Source organism: Halichoerus grypus, chromosome 2 (genome assembly GCF_964656455.1).
Source record: "Halichoerus grypus chromosome 2, mHalGry1.hap1.1, whole genome shotgun sequence".
In the NCBI taxonomy this organism is placed as follows: Eukaryota; Metazoa; Chordata; class Mammalia; order Carnivora; family Phocidae; genus Halichoerus; species Halichoerus grypus.
The window spans coordinates 178,783,437-178,806,655 of NC_135713.1; the positions used below are offsets into that span (position 1 = coordinate 178,783,437).

At 40.8% G+C, this 23,219-nt stretch overlaps 1 protein-coding gene across 1 annotated transcript in view; it reads right to left on the reverse strand.

Moving 5' to 3' along the window:
• Positions 1 to 289: 289 nt before the first annotated feature.
• ANKFN1 (ankyrin repeat and fibronectin type III domain containing 1) overlaps positions 290 to 23,219 on the reverse strand; it is a 311,761-nt gene continuing 288,831 nt past the window's right edge. The window contains exons 18-20 of the mRNA XM_036106172.2: positions 22,388 to 22,554; positions 15,327 to 15,540; positions 290 to 1,092 (exon numbers count right to left, since the gene is read on the reverse strand). Of these exons, the coding sequence (XP_035962065.1) occupies positions 290 to 1,092; positions 15,327 to 15,540; positions 22,388 to 22,554 (1,184 nt within the window). The remainder of the gene's footprint in view (positions 1,093 to 15,326; positions 15,541 to 22,387; positions 22,555 to 23,219) is intronic.

The following is a 23,219-nucleotide window of genomic DNA, read 5'->3' on the forward strand; positions in this document are numbered from 1 at the left end:
GAGGGTGGCTCTTTAGGTAGCCCTGCCTCAGGCACGGGTGCCCCCCAACAGGTCGGCATGTTTAAACCGTTGTGTCTAGGACTCCATGTTGACACAAAAGCTCTTCTATGCCCTGAAATGGGAACAACACTGGCAACTCTCACCTCCACCCAACTCTTTTCTAGAAAAGAGGGCCTTGAACTTTTGGAGTTTTAACATTCAAACCACTTGAAAAGGGATGGGGACACAGTGGGGGCGGGCTGGAGGGTGATGGAAAATGCAGGGACGTGCGGAGAAACAGGAACTCTCCCTAAAGCATGCTGCTGAGTATTTCTGACACTGGAGAGGTGGTCGGACCCTCGGGGCTCATCTCCGGGCCCGTGGGGCTGGGCAGGCCAGAGTGGCCTCCGGGGGGCGGGCTCAAGGCAGCCCAGGGCTTTGCGTCCGCCAGGGCCGCGGAGTAGGGCTCCACGTAGATGCGGCGTACCGCAGGCCGCGGGTCCTGGAGGCAGCTCTTCGCCTCCTCAGGGAGGCTCGTGGTGTGGGCTAGAACCAGGCTCCGGGGCCCATCGGGGGCTGGGCCCAGCCGCTCGGTCTCCGCGGGCTCCTGGGCCAGGCCGCAGGCCCGGGACGGGTGCTGCGTGTAAACGCCCTCAGACAGCGACAGCGACAGCGACTGCGTCTCGCTGTGCATGCGCAGCCAGCGGTGGTGGCGGCTGAAGCCGCCGTAGTGCTGGTGCTTGGCTGGCTTCCGCTTTCCCAGGAAGCCCAGCGGCGGCCGCGAGCCCGGCGCCATCTTGGCGTGGTTCTTGGACGCGAAGCCGGTGAGTGTCAGGCTGTGGAGGACCTCGGCGCACGAGTGGTCAGGATCTGGCCCCGGGACTCGGCCCTGGGGGTCCTGGCCCGGCCCCAGAGGACTCTTCATGTCATGCACCTGCAGGACGTCGGGGGCGCTGCCACTTAGGCCACTTAGTGCTTGCTGGGCGATGTCGTGTGATGACAGGTACACCAGATCCAGGTCTCGGGGGCTCAGAGCATCACTGGAGTCATAGTCGCTGTCGGTGGGAAGGAAGACTTCTGAGCAGCCTTCTTCATCAGAGCAGGGCTGTGAATCTGCAAAGCCAGAGACCCGGGTTAGAAAAGAGAGAAACTCTTAGCCGGGGCCTGCTTCGTGGAGGTAAGATCCGTGTGGTTGAGCTCTCCCCACCCCTCTGCCTAGAAGGGCCCTGCGCTTCATTTGACGGTCTCTGTACCTCTTGAAGGTAGTCATCGTTTTTGAACAAGGGGCCCCACGTTTTGGTTTTGCACAAGGTCCTGTAAATTATGTAGTGGGCCCTGGGCTTAGCTTAAGGGAAAGGAAGGAGAGGAACTTAGACAGGTCCAACCTGGACAATGGCAGAGGGGAATGTGTCCTCATTCCCCATGTGCACTTTTATTATTGGCTGGGCATGTGTAGAGAGGATGAAACGGGAAAGAAAGCTGAATGTTATTCATTTATTCATTTCCTGTCCTTACTTCAGAGATGATTTTTGCATTCAGTAAAGTAGCAAGAACTTAAAAGTGGGAGGGAAGAAGAGGTGTCACTATGGGGACTGAAGTCAGGTTAACTGGGTTTCAGAGCCTAGCTATCCTCCACCTACTTGTTCTGTGATCTTGGGAGAGTTACTTAAGTTCTTTGAGCTTTAGTTTTCTTATCTGTAAACTGGGGATGATAGTAGCACTTCTTACTTAGGATGACTGTAAAATAGAAATTGATTATGTTTATAAACATTTACCCCAGTTGTCAGGTGTTTAAAAAGAAAAAAAAAAGCAAAAGTAAGGCCAAAGAAAAAACAAAAACAGAAGTAAGATGAGAGGCAAAAATAAGCCTCAAAGTGCTTATTATAGTGACCATAAATGAGCCACAAGTTTAGTTCTATAGATATTTGTCATTTAATGTACTAGTTGTTTATCTTTTTCTCCCTCTCAGTCAGGTTGTGCATTTCCGTGGGTCAAGGACTGTCTTAAAAATCCTTTGAATTTCCCACAGAACTCAGCCCAAGGTAGGTACTTGGTAAATATGTGCTAATTTTGAAAGCATGTATTTATTTGAAAACATGCAAGTGCTCTTAAAAAGAAAAATTGCTGGGGGCGCCTGGGTGGCGCAGTCGGTTAAGAGGTCGACTCTTGGTTTCAACTGAGGCCGTGATACTGGGTTTGTGAGATGGAGCCCAGCATAGGAGTCCGTGCTCAGCACTAAGTTTGCTCCAGAGTCTCTCTCCCTCTGCCCCTCCGGCTCATGCTCTCTCTCTCACTCTCTCAAATAAATGAAATAAATAAAAAAGAAAATGAAAAGTTGCTAATCTACAAATCAGGCAATCTCAATTAAAAAAAAAATCTCTGTAGGATTTTTAAGTGGAATTTAGTAAACTTACGTTTAAAGTCATCTGGAAGAGAAAATTTATGAGAACAGCCAACTTTTTTTTTTTTTTAAAGATACAATAGGGAGGAGCCTGATTTACCAGATATCAAAAAATACTACAGTTTTTTAAAAAAATTTTATTTATTTATTTGACAGAGAGGTGGGGAGAGAGAGAACAAGCAGGGGGAGCGGCAGAGGGAGAGGGAGAAGCAGGCTCTCCACTAAGCAGGGAGCCCAGTGTGGGGCTCAATCCCAGGACCCTGAGACTATAACCTGAGCGGAAGGAAGATGCTTAAGCGAGTGAGCTACCCAGGCGCCTCCAAAAAATACTACGGAGATTTGATAACTAAAACTTTATAGTATTGGTGTACAAATGGACAGATGGATCTGTAGAACAGAAAAGTAAAGTCTACAAATAGTGGTAATTCTGTGTGATAACTTAACATATGGTAAAGATAACATTTCAAAATAGGGGAGTGAATAGATTACTCAGGATATGGTGTTGGGACAATTGGTTATCCCTTTAGCAAAATAATTAGAGAAAATCCTACCTCATGGTAGGATTATTATTTATCTTTATATAAATATTGTGTAGCTTAAATGTGACAGGCAAACCCTACAAGTAACAGAAGACAATATGTTTGTAATTTTAGGGTGGCACAGTCTTTGTAAGCAAGACAAAATCCTAGAAGTCAGAGAAGTGACAAATTTGACCATCACAGTTTAATACTTTGTAAACCAAATGATACTATAAACAAAGTAAAAAGGTAAGTGATAGATTGGAAGAAAACAGTAATACTATGTACAACAAAAGATTAATAACCAGAATATATAAATAACTTCTATAAATCCATAAGAAGACAAGCTAAATGGGCAGATGATAATCAGTTTTTCAAAGAATAATTAATACAAATGGCCAATAAACATAATAAAGATGTTCAGCTTAGACTACAATTACTAATTAGGTGGTAATTACGGAAATGCAAGTTGAAAAAACAAGACATGTTTTTGCCCATCAGAATGGCTAAAAATAAAAAGAGTGATAATCTCATGTGTTGGTGATGTGTGGGGAATCAGGGACACTCATAGAATGAAGCTGGGAATATAAACTAGCACAGCTCTTCAGATAGTGTTTTGGTAGATAGTGTTTTTGTATATTAAAAATGCACATATCATTTGTCCCAGCAAGTCCTTTTATAGATACCTGTGTTTGAGAAATTGTCACTCTGTGTACATGGAAGCATTTACAAGTTGTTTACCACAGTGTGATTTATAATAGCGAAAATGAGAAAGAATCTTGTGGCTGAGACTGTGTGAAAGGAAGACTTAGAGGCACCAAATTATTAAGAAAAGAAAAATCACTTGAGAAAAGAAAAAATAGCTTACTTGTGAAGTTCTGCAAGGGAGTCCAAATTCAGGACTGGCTTGCTGATTGAAAAATACAACAGGTATTTAAAGTAAAAACCCACAGGATTACAAGGTTATAGTTACATTGTTCATGGTGGAAAATCAGACATGATTATTGTAAGAATATTGTAGACTTAAGCGAAAATTTTTGTTTTGTTAGGGAGTTAGTAATTTACACACACAGGATTAAGGTTTCTTCTATTTTAGGAAGTAGAACCAGATGTAATCTTTTTTTTTTTTTTTTTTTTTTGCTTGTTTGTTTATTTCAGGGTCAGGGCGTGAAGTGCTTCTTTTCTTAATCTTTTTCCTGACTATGGAAGATGATGTGTGCGCTTACTCATTGGCAGGGCAAGATTTCAGTTTTGTTTTCTCACTGCTGGCTGCTACCCAGTATTTATTATCCTTTTTTGGTTACAAATCTTAAATTTTCTTTGAGACAACAATGCACTCATGTAAAGGATTTTTTCAGCTTCCCTTGCAGCTAGGTATGGCCATATAACTAAGTTCTGGCCAATGAGTTAGAACTGAAAGTACTATATGAAACTTCTGGAAGGCTACATAAAGGGAGCTGGCTTATCTTGGAGGCAGGCCATTTTGTTTTTTTCTCTTCCCTTTCAGTTGCCTTTAACAAGATGTGTTGGCTAGGCACATGAGGCAACCTTGGAAAAAAAGCCATATGCTAGGGTGTTGGAGCTGAAAAATGGAGCGTGGAGTCTGAGGACCATGGAGTCCACATACCAACAATGAATTGTCTGCCTCTGGGCTGCTTTCACACAAGAGAAAGTATCTTGTGTTCATGACACTCTTATTTGGGTTTTCTGTGACATGGATGCAAACTTAATCCTAACTCATGCACATCTGAATGTCTATTATTAGGAGGATGGTTTAAAAATTTGGGCACATCTGTGTTATGGAATATTGTCCAGCAGCTACAAAGAATGAGATCAACCCATATATTGTTCTTTAAATAATGTTTACTGAAAAGGACTGCCTTTTCTACTTTTCTGAGGTCTACTCTTCTGTTCAAGGTTTCCCCCAAACATAGCCTTCTTTAAGAAACATTCCCCAACTATCCCAGAAAAAATTTCTCACTTGTCTGCATTTCTCTAACACTTCTTGCTTCTATTATCCTTTGGCACTTAGCCTGTATAGACTTACATTATTAGTTGTCTTTTTTAATGCAAATATAACATCCTGGATTCCTGGTTAGATCAGAGCCCTCTTAGGGCAAATATATGTAATTCATCCATTCATTCAACAATGCAGATTCTGTTTTGCTTGAGCTCCTGCTCCTAACAGAAGCACTGTACTTGATGCCCAAGTAAATATAAAATTAATAAGAAATGATCTGTCTCCAGGGAGTTTACTGTTCTAATGGAACGATAGGGCATGTGCGCATCTATGAGACTAGAAGAACAGACATTTTGTAAGAGGAGTTTAGCAAATATGATGCAGGTTTATAGGAAAGAGATCACATTTCATTGGGGCAGAATTGATAAGATACTCTATCATCTCTTATTTATTTATTCCCTCATTCATCTCTATTCTCTGTCTAAATTATTTTATTTCTTCATCCACTTTCAAAAACTGTTTTAGGCAGCTATTAATAATTAATATGCAAATGATAAGAGGATTAGAAATTGAATAAACGTTAAATAAATAAATAAAGGTTAAATAAAGAAGAAACAGTACAAGTAGTCCTATTTGACTGTAATATGGGAACAGGAAAGGAATTTTGGGAAAATGAGGCTACAAAAGTAAGATGCCAGTGATTGCACTCTAAATTTAAAGAATTTATCCTAGGAAAATTAAGGCTATTTTCATGCAGGACTTGTGCATGAATGTTCATAGCAATTTTATTAGTATTAGCCCCAAACCAGAAGCTACCCAAATGTCCTTCAGTGGATGAATTGTTAAATAAACTGTGTTATATCCATACTATGGAATACTACTTATCAATAAAAATAAAGAATTCCATTTATGTAACATTCATGACATAATTACAGAGATGAAGAATAGATAGTAGTAGCAAGGGTAGAGATGGGCAGGATGAGTAAGGCAATAAAGGGGGAACAGAGGGAGTTTTGTGGTGATGGTACAGTTGAGTATTTTGGTAATGGTGGTGATTACCCAAGGCTACACATATGATACAACTGCATAGAGCTATACAAGTGAGCCTGAGTGCTTGTGTGCATGTGCATGCACACGCATACACACATGCACACACAAGTGTATACATAACTAGTGAAATCTGGATAAGCTCTGTGGATTGTACCAGCTTCTCGGCTGTGATATTGTATAAGAGCTGTGTAAGTTGTTGACGTTGGGGAGGTTGGGGGAAGGGTACATGGGAATTCCTGTACATTTCTTTGCAACCTACTGTTTCTCTAATTATTTCAAAATAAATGTTTGTTAAAAAGGGAATTTAATTTTTTAAAAGGTAGGGCGGAGCCAGAAGAGAGTAGTGAATCCTGGATAAAGAGTTTGTACCTAATTTTGTACCCAATGGGTAGCTACTGAAGAATTTTGAAAAAGTAATTGACGAGTTGAGAGCTGTGATTTAGGATAATTCTGTAGCAGGTAGGATGTAAGATGAACTGGATGAGGAGGAAACAGACAGCAGGGAGGCCAACCAGGAGGCTGAGGTCCAGGCTGTGTTTCTTTTAAATATTTATCTTTTTCAGGTTGTAGGGCTGTGCAAGAGCAGTGGTTATGTGGAGGAAAATAGAAATCCGGGAAAGTTACTCATTCAAAGATGTTTACTAAGCACCTGTTTTGTGCTAGGCAGATAGGGTATCTGCTTTTAAGCAGCTCATAGAGAGTGGATTAAAATAAATAAGTCAAAAAATACAAAAGATTAATTTCAGATAGTGCAAAGTTCTATGAAGAAAATGAAACTGGGTTTCAGGTAGAGAGTGACTTGGGATGAAGGTTCTTTTGCTAATGTAGCCAGGGGAGGATCCCTGTAGAGAAGCGAGTCTAGGTGAGACTTTGAGGATCAGAAGGAACCAGCTATGTGAAAGTTTGAGGGAAGTGTCCCAGACAACTTGGAGAAGTGAGTGTTAAGGCCCTGAAGTGACTAGCGGGTTTCAGGGCTTAGTGTCTGAATGGTGGTATCTGCATTAAACTGGAGGGGTTAAATGCAGCAGGGTTAGGCAGTGGATTGGGGCTGGATTGGGCAGTGGAAGAGGTGGTAAATTTAATTTGGGACAGACTGAGCTTGAGGGGTTGGCCAAGATATCCTGGAGGAGATGGAATGAGAGCCTGGTGGGTTGCAAGGCTGAGGGAAGATGTTTGTGGGTAGAGAAGAAGGCACTACCAGAGATGGAACTGTTGAAGATCTAAGAGGGGTAGGCTGATGGACATAACAAGAAGGGGTGATCACTTGTGAGCACCAGTGCTGGCACTGGTTTTTAGTGAAAAAGATCAGAAGGGCATGAGGTAGGGAAGAAGATAGATATAAAGAGATTTTCATGTTTGAAGAAGAGAATTGGATAAAGGCTTGGGCTGAAGGACTTTAATAATCTTAAAACAAATTTTAGACAGCACTTTTCCTCATCTTTTGTGAGAAAAACTGGGCAATGCAAGTAACAGGGTCTCAGAACTATGGGTTGTTTTTGATGATGGCAGCAACAGGTGTCAGTGTGATGAGGAAGAGAGGTTAACTGAAGATTTGAAATTGGGCTGGAAGTAAGATCCAAAGAATTGACTTTAGTTGAGCTTCTCTATCTGATCAGTGTTGTCTATTCAGCTGTCCACATGCATTCGTGTCCACACTAGTAATAACAATACCTGGCATTTTCTTAGTGCTTACTGTGGGCCAGCCATTATGCTAAGTAGTCTAGGTCCTTTATCCTATTTAATGCTTAAAACAATTCCCATTGTGCAGATAAGAGTATTAAATCTTAGGCTTATTAAATTTTCTAATTCATACATAGCTGATAAGTAGCAGGATAGGAGCTCACATGCAGATTTGTCTCGCCCCAAAGACCTGCCATACTGCTATTCACTTTAGCATTTTCATGGCTTTCCATGGAAGGTTCCTGAGGGCTGGGACCTAGTTCATCTAATCTACTTTGTGTGGGACCCACACGGAGTTGTATTAATTAAACGCTTAGTAAGCGCTTCTTGATGTTGCTGCTGCTAGAGAAACAGGTTAGGTTTTGTATTAGTTTCCTATGGCTGTTACAGCAAACCACCACATACTGGGTGGCTTAAAACTATAGAAATGTATTCTCTCACGGCTCTGGAAGCCAGAAGCCTGAAATCGAGGTGTCAGTAGGGCTGCACTCCCTCTGGAGACTCTGGGGAAGAGTACTTTCTTGCCACTTCCAGCTTCTGGTGGCTGTTGGCATTGCCACTATCTGCTTCTGTCTTCACATGGACTCTCCTGTCTCTGATAAGGACACTTGTCATTGGATTTAGGGGTCACCCTCATAATCCAGGATGATCTCATCATAAGATCCTTAATTACGTCTGCAAATAAGGTCACATTCACAGGTTATGGGGATTAGGACACGGACATATCATTTTAGGGTCGCCATTCAATCCACTAGAAGTCTGACAGTAAAAATGACTGTAAGTACAAGCAACTGCTGAGGAGTTTGTGACACTTTCTTCCTCTTTCCAGCCCACAGTCAGGTCAAGCACTCTGCAAGAGCAGTTTGCGCTTTGACCTCTCAGCATACAAATAGTGAGCATTTATTGTTTTCAGGGGACTAAGGAGTATATGAAGGTGTGCCTCAAATGTCTGACCTTCTAATTTTCAATGGGGAATCACATTTTAAGACTCCCAGGAAGTACCTGTGCTGATTTCCCCAGGTACAGTTAGTTGCTTAGTTCTCTTGCCTCTTACAGCATTTTATTTATATCTCTGTTATTGCATTTATCGAGGTTTATTATAAGCTATTCATTTGCATGTTTATCTCCATTATTGAACCATGAACTCCAGAGGGCATGCACTATGTCTTGTTTATCTCTGCCCAGTAAATGTTGAAGAAGTCAGTCAGGGAAGGAATCGATCAGTGAAGGAGTCAAGCAAAGGGACATGCAGAATCTTCTGTTTCCCAGATCATCTAATCTGAACATGGATAGTAGACCATAAGGACCTCCTAACAAGACTGCGACTTAATCATCATTGTGTTATTAGCCTCTTGTGCTGTTTCTCTGGTGCATACAAAGCTCTCAGTAAAGTATGTTGAATTGATTGAAACTAAAACAAATACTGAAATCTGGGAGCATAAAGAGTTGTGAGATTTAATTGCCTCTTAAAAACAATACTGAGAGCAGCCTGGAAGGAGCTAATTTCCTTAATCTGCCATAGAAATTCCTGAAAACAATCACCTAAATCATTTTGCTTTATATTTGGTGATGCTTGACTTAAGAATCAGCCTAATTGTAGGCGAAAGAACAACTGTCTTAAAATCAGATAAACCTGGGCTGAAGTCCTCTCTTGCTTCTTACTGTGTATATGATCTTGAGCAAATCACTTTGCGCCTCTGAACCTTTCTTCCTCTATGGCATGTAGGTAATGACGATGCCTGTCTCCATAGGTGCTGTGGTGATTAAATCAGGTTGTTAGAAATACTTCAAGTGCCATTCTACCCTTAAATATTTAGAGAGTAACTAGAAAATGTACTGCGAGGTGACTCATTAAAATACAAACCAGTAATCAGATAAACTTCAAGATTTTGCTGTGAGAATACTGTTGATAAGAAAGGAGAATAATCATCTCTTGCATGGCGTCTTGTGCTGGTGATGATCTAGTTCAGTCTGTATTTCCCAGCCTAGATTTAACAGTGAATTAGTAAATGATATACCTTCTTTACCATAGCTCGTAAGAGCAAGGGAGGTAGGAGATAAATTAAAAGAAGAGCTGGTTATAACTGTCATAACCCAAGGACAGGCAAATGGGCGTGGGTATGGAGGGGTAAATATTATCTTGTAGGTTCATGCACCCACAGTTGGGAAACACTGTTCTAGTGGGAATCTAAATATTTGACTTCCATGGTGGTTGTATTATTTATTATAAGACTTAGTGGAACCTATTGCTTAGAGTGGGATACCCCTCCCAGAACAAGCTGGGAAAATCTCCAGGATGCCAGCCAGGGCACTGAGGAGTTTCCAGGGACTGAGGCCGCTGCCACTCCCTCCCTTCCTGGAAAAGAATGCGAAGTGCAGCTTCCATCCCCAGATCCAGGCCATATGCTCCATTAAGCATGGTGGCACCTTGCCTAGTTGTTATTTTAATAAACCTGGTTGTGCTCCTCAATTTCTCTTAGAAGGCCCACTGGGCAGGCTAGCATTGGTAGAGCCTTGCGTTTCCCCTCTGACTGACCCAGGAGCTGTTTGATGAAAGTTCTGCCCATAGTATTAGTGCTGGCTTAGGAAGCTTGGCTTTCTTGCTATTGTAATGGGTATTGCAACTCCTGGTCTCTGTGGATCAGGCCAACAGCAGCTGAGTAAAGTTGATGTGGATTTTGAGGGCGTTATGTGGAGGTGACATTTCAGAAAAGAATAATTGATTTAAAGCTATTGATTTTCTCTTAAAGGCAGGGGGCATGGCAGGACAGAAAGACAGCAATAATAAGCAGTATTTGCCCTAAAAAAATCTATCTTCACCTTTTTAATGTACCACTGTCCAAATTTGTATTTTTTGTGTGCTTCACTCACTCTATTTCCAGTGTATTTAAGTAGAATTTAAATAATTTATAAATGAAGAATTAAATCTCTCATCAGGCCTTGGGTAGAACCTCAGGGGTTTGTTCACCTTCTGATTTCCCAAGAGGAATAACATCTTCAGATTCCTGTTGATTTTTTTTTTTTTTGAACTGTTTATTTTATACTATAGTGTTTTTAACATCATCTAGGAAGAGGTTACCAGGAAGATTTACATTTGGAAGATCAGGATAATATTCAGATGCATCTGAAGGAAACAAGGCGCCCCCCCCCCCCCCGCCCCGTTGCCTCACCCATGCGTCACTAGGAGAAATAGCAGTATCGGAAAACAAAATTGCTGCTGCCTGTGACCACTATCCCCACAGAAAAGGAGTGGGAGAGAAAATACCCATGCGATGGACCAAATCGTTCCACCCCATGCCTTGAGTTGCCTTTTCTAGGAGCCAACTTTCCCCCTTGGGTCCTTGGGAGATGCTTAATTTTAATTGACTCAGAGGAGTTCTACTTTGTGTTTGAAAACCACGCGGAAATGGGAAGTTAAGTTAAAGAGTTCCACTCCACCTCCCCTGCCCCTCAATACATGTAGACCCACACAGACAAATCCAAGGTACTCAACAGCCTTAAAACAGAATCTTGGGCTGGCAGTTTTGTGATAGGCTCCTCAGAAGTTAGGTGAACCCTACCCACACAGAATGGAATTGTATTGCAAACTCTGCTCTATGAGCAACTCACTAGGGATGTTCCTCTAAACTGGTTTTTTTTCCTCTTCATAAATGGTTTCCAAATAAAAGTGGCCACACTAGTGCAGAGGAGAGAGTATGAAGGAGCGGATTTCATTGCTCTGAAATGCTTTTGCTTTTGTGAGGGGGTCAGACCACTAAATGTTTCTACCCAGTTTCCCTGTCAGTGGGTTCCGTTTTTCATTTGCTTCCCTAACCGTCTTTGTGTTTCACAGCCCATGGAATCTTGGCTTCAGAGAAATAAATGGACCCAAGAGAGAGTTATATTTTAAGGAACAGAATGATGATCGCTCACATTTAGATTAATAATAAAATCCAAACGTAATTGGCCAGATCCTCTCAGTAGAGAGTGTGTGTAACCCATCATCTGGCCAGTATGAGAGTCTGGCACTTCTGTGGCACAGGAGAGGCCACCCTCATACAGCCAAGGGGACCTCCTTAGGACCCTGTGGCCAAGAGAACATTAAATGCTGGGAAAGTTCTGCGAGCAGAGAGGGCAGGTAAGGGCTACAAAGGTGGAAGGAGAATTGAAGAGTTGCTTGTAGACTTATGTAAATTGCGGAACAACAGAGGGAATATCTATCCTGCCTTTAAAAAAAATACCCTTTCAACCCTAGACCTCTCTAGCTACTGCCCTCCCTCATTCTTCTCTTTCACAGCCAAGATTCTGAAGAGTGTTTCCTTACTGGTTCCCTTCCTTTACCTCCCATTTACTCCCTGATCTACTTCTGTTTGGTTTCTATCTCCTTCCCTTCACAAACTGCTATCATCCAGATTACAAATGACTTCCTTGTTGAAAAGAAAACAAACAAAAAACCCAATAGAAGCTTTTCAGTTTTATTTAACTTCTCACCATCGTTTGACCTGCTTTAATTTCTGTGACACTATTCTCTTGTTTTTTTATCTTCTCCTTCTGGTTGTTGTTTCTTGGTCTAAGAAGTCTTGCTGTTCATTCCACAGGGATCTTTCCAGACTCTCCTCTCCTTACTCTAACTTCTCTCTCTAGGGAATCCCAAGCATATTTGTAGCTACATCATTCATACGCCAGTAATTCTTAAATCCATATTATTAGTCCAGTTTTGTTTCCTGAGCTCCAGACCCCATAATCCTTTTTCTCTGTTGAATGTTTCTTTTTGTGTGGAATGTCCTAAACTAATTTAAATTCAACATGCCCAACCACCCAAGCTTGTTTCTCCTCTGGTCTAACCTTTTTTTGGTAAATGGCACCATGATATTCAAAGACACTTAAGCCAAAAACTTGGTATCCTCTGTTACTAGCTTCGTAGTTGATCTCCCTGCTTCCAGTATTGTCCCATGGTGGTCTCTTCATACAACAGCCAGATTTGATTTTAAAGAGTAATTCAGATCATACCAGTCCTTGCTTAAAAGTTTCCAATAGCTTTCCATCACAAGTAGAATAAAATCCAAACTACTTACCTGGGCCCTGCCTGATCTAGCCCCTGCCTTTCTCTCTACCCTCTCTCTCACCACTAGCCCCTTTATTCGCTCTGCTCCAATGACTTTGGCTTTCTTTTCATCCCTCACCCACTTCAGGGCCTATTGCTGTTTTATTGCCTGGAATATTCCAACTCCAGATCTTTGCATTACTGGCTCCTTTTTCTGTGGTTGGTTCAAATGTAACCTTCACAGATAGGTCTCTGCTGATCATCCTAGTGAATTCAGCATTCTCCCCGCTCATCTTGATTCCTGTTTTGTAATATACGTTGGAATTTTCACTATATGAAATCATCTTGTTTATGTTTTCATTGTTACTTTTTCTAGAATGTAAGCTCTATGGAAGTGGAAATTTTGTTTTATCACTATATCCCTGTTACTTCAAGGAGTACCTGGAACACAGTGGATAACCAATAAATATATATATTTTTTTAATGAAAAGAGAAAAAGGCTGAACAGTGTCTTTGGATCCTGAGTTCAACCAGACTGCTTACAGTTCCCTGAACTACAATACAGTTGCACACTTTGCTTCCTTTGCCTATAATACTCTCCCCTTTCCTCTTTTTTTGGCTCAACTCCTGCTTATTCTTTATTGTCACCCCCTCCAGGAAGCTCTCTTTGATCTTACGAATTTATGGTTAAACATCCAGAAGACTCCATTAGCACCATATACATATCCCTCATCATAGCACATATGTAATTACCATGACATTTTGTGTCATGGCAGGGATGGTATTTTATTCGAATGCCCAGCTCAGTGGGAATCTACAAAAATACACTTGAGAAATTCTACTCAAAGGATTCTTTAAAAAAAGTGTTTGGTAGGTCATAGAATAGTAATGTAAATTAGCTGTCTCTCAAGTTCTTCCATTTGCCAAGTGTTGGTTTTTAGACATTGAGGTTTGTAAAATATAGGAGCATATATAAACTTACTTACTTATTTCCACTACAGTTTTCTTTTCTTTTCTTTTTTTTAAAGATTTTATTTATTTATTTGAGAGAGAGAGAAAGAGAGAGCATGAGTGGCGGTGAGGGTAGGGGAGCGGGTGATGGGCAGAGGGAGAGGGAGAAGCAGGCTAGCAGGCTCCAGGAAGCCTGTTGCGAGGCCCCATCCCAGGACTCCGAGATCATGACCTGAGCCAAAGGCAGACATTTAACCAACTGAGCCACCCAGGCGCCACCCACTAAAGTTTTCTATAAGAGTAATAACATTAAATATGATACCTACAATTTATTGTCCATTATATGCCACGTATCTCTGACATACACTGTCTTAACCACAAGTAACTTTTAAAGGTGTAGATATTATTAATTTTATTTTCTGTACATGGAAGCTGAGACTCAAATGTAGTAAGCTGTTCAAGCTCATATGAGTAGTAAAAGAAAGCTGTGATTTTTTTTTTTGTTTTTTGTTTTTTTGTGGGTTTTGTTTTGTTTTGTTTTTTACTATAGGAAACAAACTGAGGGTTGCTGGAGGGGAGGTGGGTGTGGGGGTGGGCTAACTGGGTGATGGGCATTAAGGAGGGTATGTGATATGACGAGCACTGGGTGTTATACGCAACTGATGAATTACTGAACACTACATCTGAAACTAATTATGTACTATATGTTGGCTAACTGAATTTAAATAATAATAATAACAAAAACAAAAGCTGTGATTTGAATCCAGGTCTCTGATTTCTTAGTCCAACATCTTTCTGCTACACCATGCTGCCCCCTATGGGACAAGCCTGTATTTCAGAGCTGTTTATTAAAAATATTAATTATTATTAATGTAAAGCCTACAGAATTGGAGCTCTTACAAGCTATAGCATCAAGAAAGATGCTTTGAATGCCGTTAATTTAATTGGCTAGAAAATGGCACTAGTCTCAACATGTCCTTGGCAAGAGCATTATATTGCCTTTGAGTAGTATGCTTTCTGTTTCTAAGCCAAAAAGTCCTTTGTAGAAATCTGTGTTAACCGAGCCATGTTTTTGTTCTTAGCACTTCCATGTAAACTCAAACTCAATTCCCAAGAGTAGAGGTGATGTGCTAGGCATCTCCACAGCTTATCTGTAAGTTGTCTCCTGCTTGTTGTATCCATGATGAGGCCAACCTACTCATTTAGCCTCAGGGTCAGGATGCTAGTTTATCCAAGGTTTCTTGCTTTCCCATTTTTCACCCCAGGACAATGGTGCTATGTTGGGTGAGAAGTTTGCCCTGAATTCTTACCCAGGCTAGGATCTGCTTTCTGCCTCTTTCCTGTCAGTCTGCCTCTTTCCTGTCAGTCTCTATTTACTAGAGGCTGGGCCTGTTCTCCTTCCTTACTTGGTTTTGGTCAGATTCCCTTGGCTGACTTGGCCCTCACTTGGCACTGCATCAGTCCCCATTCTGCATTTCTGAAGCCCCGTCATTGCTCTGTGTCCTTTTGTATCTTGGAAACTCAGGCTAGAACTGGACTAAAGCTTCTCCAATCCTAGATGGAGTTGATCTCAGGTTATTGCTCTAATTTCCTGTCCCTCTGCTGTTCTGATTTTATTCCCTCTATGCTTTTAGACTCTTACCATTATGCATTATTTCCTCTTGCTTGCTGTGAACAGTGCCTCAGCATAGAAGAGCTTCATCAGTGGAGACAGGACCAAGAATCTGGTGACTGAAACATAGATCTTTAGATCTTACTGCTTACCGCTCACTGCCTTTCTTCTGTGCATCTCTGGGGATGGGGATGGGGATGGAAGACAGTCTATATGTGATGATGTAGAGTTGATCTTCTTGAGGTTCTGCTCATCTGAAGGGTCTATCAGCTTTGTGATGGGTAAGCCACAAGCTGGTTGTTTGTATCTTGCATACTGTAGAGCATCCATGATCCATCTCATTTCACGCCAAACTTCATCTATTTGCTTTGGAATGAAATGATAAAAGACTTTAAGTTTATCAAACAGGTATTGAAAATGGTTAAGTTTACCTGAGAGTCCAAGATGATACATTTTCCACTGTACTGGTTTTGAGTAAAATATTTTCAACATAAGCTTGCTAAGCCAGAAAATACCTCTTCTTATAATCTCTTGTGCCTTGTGTATTTTTACCTGAGAGGCTATATCATTTAGTGCAAATAGTGGAAGACCTGAATTCCAGCTGCCCCCCACTTTTAGCTCTGTAATAACCTTTGGCATGTCACTTGGCCTCTTTGAGCCCCAGTTTGTGAATGTGGACAAAACCCTCCCCTTTTATACCTCACAGGCCTCCTATGATGATTGGGTGAAATGCTGAATTTGACAGTGCTTTGTAAAACTGCAGGGTACATTTCTCACACATATGAAGTGTAACTGATTCTCAGCATAAGATGAAATATTCCTCATTAGGATATTGTGAGGCAGAGATATGATAAAGTCTAAATTTCAGAATACTTGAAGAAAGAAATGTAACTTTAGTTCTTCTATGTGAACTTGAAAAGCAAAGCATTACTGGAATATTTTGCTAAGCAGAGATTCTTGGACCTATTTTAATAGAAAAGAGATAACTTTATATATTAAAGTTTTTACTTTCTTACATATAAAATAAGTGCTTCTAAAGTACAAAATAGCTTAATAGCTTATTCCTAAGTAATTAAAATAACCTTAAATATTTAGGGTACCTCATTCTATATTGTTATCATTTTGGTTTCTGGGATACCAAAGTGATTTTAACAATATTTTCATTATAAAGTACAATAGTCATTTCTCTGAAGTGTATTAGTGTAAAAGTCACTCATATTTTTGTGTCTACCTCTGTGGATGACAGATATTCTCCCAGATCTTAATAGATACTGGCCATTAACTTGCTGGTTTTTCTGACTCTCCAAGGAGGGGCTGTTAGTCATACTATATTTTTTTTCATGGGACCCTGGAGCCTGTGATAGGCTTTGCATCTAATTTCACTTGGTGGCTTCAGCAAGCCATTAACTTCTTCGGGACCATTTTACTCAACTGTAAAAAGAGGAGGTTGGATTAGATGATGTCTAAGGTCCCTTTCAGTTCTGACACTTTATGATTTATATTTGAAGAACATTTGGAAAGTTGGTGGCATTCAGCTTCCAGGTAGAAGGTGTCCATTGTATGAATACTGCAAGGTTAAAGTCTGATTATAGAAGTTTTAAAGATAAAGGACTGCCCAGTGTTCTATTTTGTTTTCAAAACACCTTCTTTGGGCCTTAATCTGTACTTAAACAGTAATCTTTAAAGAATAGTCACAAACCTAGTACTCCCAACAAACACAGAGTAGAGTCTGAAACTGTGACAGTCTGCCATGTTCGGAGTGACACGCAAGCTAGAGTGAACTAGTGTGGTCAAGAGCCATTTTCCATTGCTTTCTAGTTCTGGATTTGGCAGAGTATTCAGGGCTGGTAATAAAAGCATCTGATGGAGCTTTAGCCTTTATTAGACAGTGAGTTGGGCAGGACATTCAGCAGTGGGCAGGTTGTGAGGATGCACTGAGTACTGTAGAGGGAGAAATCTGAAGTTCAGGGGGTAAAGCCAAAGTGGGAATCCCAGAGGAGACTCAGGCAAGTTTTTTTGATGGGATGCTCTCTCAGCCTGGCTTTTACTGGTCCTACCTCATGTAGCACTCTGGTCTCAAAGTTATTTTAAAGGCACTACATGACTGTGGACAGCTTTTAGAGTGCCTTCCAAGGACAGGGATTGTGCTTTTCTTTCTTTCACTCTTGCCTGTGCCAAGAGTAGCTACTCAGTAATGATTGCTTAGTGAATGAATGGATGGATGGATGGTTACCTAATTCTTTCGATCTCTACCCTCCCACAGAGTTATTGTGAGTATTAATGTGAGTAGCTGAGTGCACTATATAAACAAACATTGTTATAAAGTTTTCAGTTGTTACAATGACAATCATGATTATTGTATGAGGCTGAATGTGGCCTCCCCAGATATGTCCATGTCCTAATTGCTGGAACTTGTGAATATTTTTTTTAAGGATTCTTATTTATTTAGTTATTTAAGAGAGAGTAAGAGCAAGAGAGCTCACAGAGGGAGAGGGAGAAGCAGACTCGCCGCTGAGCAGGGAGAGCCTGAGGCGGGGCTCGATCCCAGGGCCCCGAGATCATGACCCGAGCCACGGGCAGACGCTTAAGTGATTGAGCCCCCCGGGTGCCCTGGAACTTGTGAATATTGCCATATATGATAAATGAGTAAATATTACCTTGTCTGGCAAAAGATGTGATTAAGTTAAGGATTTTGAGAAGGAAGTTTATCTTGGATTATTTTGGTGGACCCTAATTCAATAACAGATGTCCTCATAAAGACATTCTTATAAGAGAGGCAGAGGGAGACCAGCAGACAGAAGAGAAGGCAGTGTGACCACAGAGGCAGAGATCAAAGTGATGTGGCCACAAGTCAAGGAATGCCAGCAGCCACCAGAAACTGGCAGAAGCAGAGAGCAGATTTTCCCCTGGAGCCTCCAGAGGGAGTATGGCCTGACCAATACTTGATTGCAGATTTTCAGTCCCCAGAACTGTGAAAGAATACATTTCTTGTTGTTTTAAGTCACCCAGTTCGTGGTTATTTGTTTCAGCAGCCCTAAGAAACCAATACAATTGTTAATAATAATCTACTTAATTCTCTTTGGATAAGATTATTTCAGCCTTACTGCTGAGGATGGACAGTGAGATTTAGTGTATACATTTTAAAATTATGTGTATAAACAATGTTTACTTCTTATTTTTTCTCTGTGATGAAGTGAAGAAGTATTAGCTGAATAAAAGTTTAAAACATTTGTACAGGGAGGCCTGTGGACTGAGTTTAACAGACTTAGCTAAAGGGATGCCTGGGGGGCTCAGTCAGTTAAGCAGCTGCCTTCGGCTCGGGTCATGATCCCAGGGTCCTGGGATCGAGTCCCACGTTGGGCTCCTTGATCAGCAGGGAGCCTGCTTCTCCCTCTCTCTCCCTCTGCTTGTGCTCTCTGTCAAATAAATGAAATCTTTAAAAAAAACAAAAACAAAAAAAACCAGACTTAGCTAAGTAGCCCTAAAAGAAGTACAATTTTCACCCATTTTACCTTATACTGTTGATCTAAAAATAACTGACAACATAATCCCCCTGATTTTAAGGTCCAAATTCAGCTTCTAAAGACTTGCTGACACGTTTTTAAAAAGAAAGACCATGAACTCCCTAGGTCTGTTGGTTGAAAGTTCTGTATCCATTTCTCACCCTGCCCTTTAAAATTTTTGGTTTTCATCCCATAAATTACACTCTTTCTCTGTACTCAGGCAAGATAATATTTTTATTAAAATGTAAAGGTGATTGGTTTTCTCACAGCACAGTTACAAGGTGCTTGAGGGGATGATAGATTGGCTATATTTAATGAGCTGTGTTTCTATTACAGCTTAGGAGCATTTGAAGCATTACAGTATATAAATTATAGCCTAATTGCCCTTTAGGCTTTAGCAGCTCAAAATATGCCAAGCTCCAAGTCTCTACACTTTGACATTTCTGCTGTGTGTGCTGTCTATAAAACCTGTATACCTTATCTATGATTTTCTACACCTCCCCTGGTCCAGGCCCTCCCTTATTCTGGCTGCACTCCTTGGCTTCTTTTCCTCACTGTATTTACATAGACTCCCTTGCTCTTTACAATGTTTGGTTTGTGTAGTGACTTCAACACTGTCTTAGATCTGGAATCATACAAATGCTCTCACGGCTGGCGGTTGCCTCTGCAGGTTATGGTGTGTGGTGGGCTGAGCTATGAATGCCAAGGGGTGAGTGGCTGCAGCTGGTTTTCATTCTGAGTGAGAGAGATTGAGAAGCCCAGCATAGATAAGGGGAGAAATGATATTGCATTATCTCTAGTCAGTGAAGTTATTTATCCATGTTGGATGGAGCAAAGCAGTCCACTGAAGGCTGTGGGTACAGGGAGATGGTCAGGGTTTACCCAGCTAAGAAGTGATTTTTTGAACCCTTTGGGAATTGGCTTTTATCCAAGTCTACGTGTACCTGGCTGGCTGGAAGGAGAGTATGTAGAAGGGGCTCTCAAGTTACCTGCTTTGGGAGACCAGAGCAGGCTGGAACTTTGAGGAATTGCTGGGCTGGCTTGCCTTTATCCAGCCCACTTAATGGTGTGATGAAAGGGAAGAGAGAAAAAGGCAGTGGAGCCCTAGGCTAGGTAAAAAAAGAAGGGAGGGGGCAAGGAGTAAGAATGGGAGTAAGGGAGTAAGAATGGAGCCAGGAACTCCTGAGGGGTCTGAGACTGAGAAAGGCTGAAGAAAGTCAGCTTTCTCACTGGATGGCCATACTGGATTCAGGGGAAGGCTTAAGTGGAATAAAGCAGAAACAACCTAAGGCATGGTTAGAGAAGTGCTTCTCTAAAAATTATTTATGGATGTTAAAGATGTCATGAAATATTAGAGCCACCCAGGTCCTTCAAAGTCATCTAGTCCAACCCTTTCATTTTATATATGAGAAAATTGGGGCCCTGGAGGTCAAATGAATTGTCCATTACTCCAAGGTCTGTCAATAGAACTCAGGACTAAAAATGTATGCTGATTGATTTCTCGTCATTGTTCTCTTTCTAATGCTCCAACTGCCCATTATATTGGGTACAAAAGGTAAGCCAGTCTTTCATATTCTCTTGCCTCATTTTTCCCTTTCCCACCCTTTCCGCATATCGACGTTCCACTTTTACCGGAAATGAAATAAATGCCGTGAATGTCTGAATTTTTAAATACCACATTCTCAGGTCAGGAGAGCAATTAATTTCTTAAGAGGTTTATTTCTTCAGTCTGAGAGATCATCTAAGATATCTCATTTACAGAGTGGGAGAAGTAGGATAAGATTTGTTTGCTCACTACTTTGCAGGTATATTATAATATCTTCTTCCTGAGTACTAAGTAAATTCCATATCTTATATATCCATGTTTCAGAGCGTTTTTCCTCCTTATTAATGAATGAATAAATGAATACATAATTTACTGCATATTTACTATGTGCAGGCAGTTGTTGAATTCTCAGTAACACTATGAGCTAGTAGTACTATTACCTTCCCTATTTTACAGGTTAGGAGGTTGGGATTTATTTTATTTTTATTTTTTTTAAAGATTTTATTTATTTGTCAGAGAGAGAGAGAGCACAAGGAGGGGGAGCGGCAGGCTCCCCATTGAGCAAGGAGCCTAACGCAGGACTCAATTGCAGGATGCCGGGATGACCTGAGCCGAAGGCAGACGCTTAACTGACTGAGCCACCCAGACATCCCAGGCGGTTGGGATTAAGAGAAATTTATTTGCTCAAAGCTCAAAGCATTCCTTGCCTAGATGATTGTAATGGCTTCATCTTTGATTTCCCTGCTTTTGGTCTTCTCTTTAAATCCAGGAATGATATGCAAATTATCTAGTGAATGTAGCCAATGAGAATGAGTGCTTACTATAAACATCCAGTATGGCCATACCACTGCAAAGGACTATCCCCCAGTTTGAATCTATGCTAAATAGCTATAAGGGGCTATAACTTACTTTCTTTAAGACTTTGGCCAGGTCCCTATTGCCTACAGAATAAAGTACAAATTTCTTACCATAGCCTTTAATAAAGCTCTTGTGATCTGATCTCATTGCTACTTTCATTCTTGCCTGCTTTCTCACTACCTTCACTTAATTTATGCCCCAACCAATCTTGACTACTCATCATTCCCCAAATACGGACTGTTTTTCTGCTCTTTCTGCCTTATCTGTTTATACTTTTTCTTTGAATGCCCCCCAATCTATTTTTCCTTACTATATAGTCTAATTTATCCCTCTATGCCGAGCTTGGATATCAGTTACATCCTCTATGGCAACTTTTCTTATACCCACATATGTAAGTAAATTTTTACTCCTTTGTGTTGACACAAATTTTTTTTTTTTTGCAGGGGTACTTCTCTTTTGGCACCTAACTCATTTTACAAATAGTATTTATACACATTTCTTGTCTATCCTACTGGATTTTAAACTCTTTATGGTCAGGGACTGTATCTAATTCAACTTTGTATGTCTCTTTCAGTGCCTGACATCTGGGTATTCAACAAATGTTTACCAAATTGAATTGAATATATACCATAGTGATATTTATCATGGGCTATTGCTGTTATATTCATTTTGTGAGTTGGGTAATATAGGCAGAAAGATCATAAGATTTGTCCAAGGGACTGAGAGGTAATTTCAGATGATATCCAAATTGTCTTGATGACTAGTCAGTGCCCCTGTCACAAGAACCTGAGGTGCCATCTTAAGGCTTTTCTAGATAAGACCATAGATAGGGAACACATTTTCCAGCCCCTGTAGCCACACATTAAAGTGTCAGCTCTGCCAGAAAGGAGTCTAAAACATGAGGACTCTTAAGTCCAACTGGATTTGGGTTAACATAACTCTGGGATATTGAGTTAATTAATACAATTTTTCTTTCTGTTAGAATTATCAGTGGGCTACCAGGTAATAATAGATTACTAGTTCTTCTGGCAGTGATTTTTCTCTCCAATATGGGAAGCCACTGCTACCTACCATAGTGACTGATACAAGTCTTAGTAATGCTGTGATTTATATGTAGCTTTTTCTTAAGCCTTTGTTTAAAAACTCACGTCTTCCTGAACTCCACATTTTAACCAAATCAACAGGCTACTTGCATGCTGTGGTCTTTCAGTAAACCCAGATTGCTTTTCTTTCTCATGCTTGTTTCTCATCCCCTCCACTCTATCCCTTCTTCCTTCATTCTACCTCAGAAGAAACAAACTATTACCTGAATGTAATCTAAAACTTGCTGGTGTCTTTGTTTGGCAGCTGCAACCTCGCTGTCTGAGATCGCTTCCCTCAGGGACTGTTGGGTATTCAGAGAATCCAGCTCCACCACGGCAGAAAGGCGGCAATACAGACTAATAAATTTCTCCCTGTAGCTGCAAAAATGAACTGGAAAATGGACAAGCAAAATAAAACATGTTAAGATCTGGTATCAAAATAGAGAAATTCATACCTCAGAGAAAACAAGTTGAATGAAAACATGATTTATTAATCCTATCAGTGGAAAATATTAAGCCATAAATAAATTATAAATGTGCTCTTTAGGGGCCAGTTGTCTGGCTTTAGTCAGACAGTATTCCCTTTTAAGGTTTACCAAGTCCTGGTAAGGTATGGGGAAGTGGGCTTGGCTCAAGCTGCAGTTTATGTTCAGCTCCTAAAGTTGAGGCTGTATATATATATTCTGAGAATATATATATATATATATATATATATATATATATATATATATATACTGAGAAAATAAGTTTGCTTATCACTTTAAGAAAAAAGTCAAGTAGCAGTTTGAAACCCAGTTTTGATTTCCATGTCTGATTTCCAGTGTGTATCTTACGTGCTTCTTTTCAAGGCCAGAAATCCCAGAAGATACAAGACATACTTTTCTCGGGATGTCTTTTGTCTGGCTGGAAAACTTCCCTCAGGACCTGGTAGGATGGGTTTTGATCCTTGTCCTGCCTCTCTGCTCCTCAGCTGCTCTGGAAGGATGATGGAGCTGATACCTCAACAGACCATTTTTGTCTTTGGCAGACTTGGCCTTCCTCTCTCAAAGGATAATG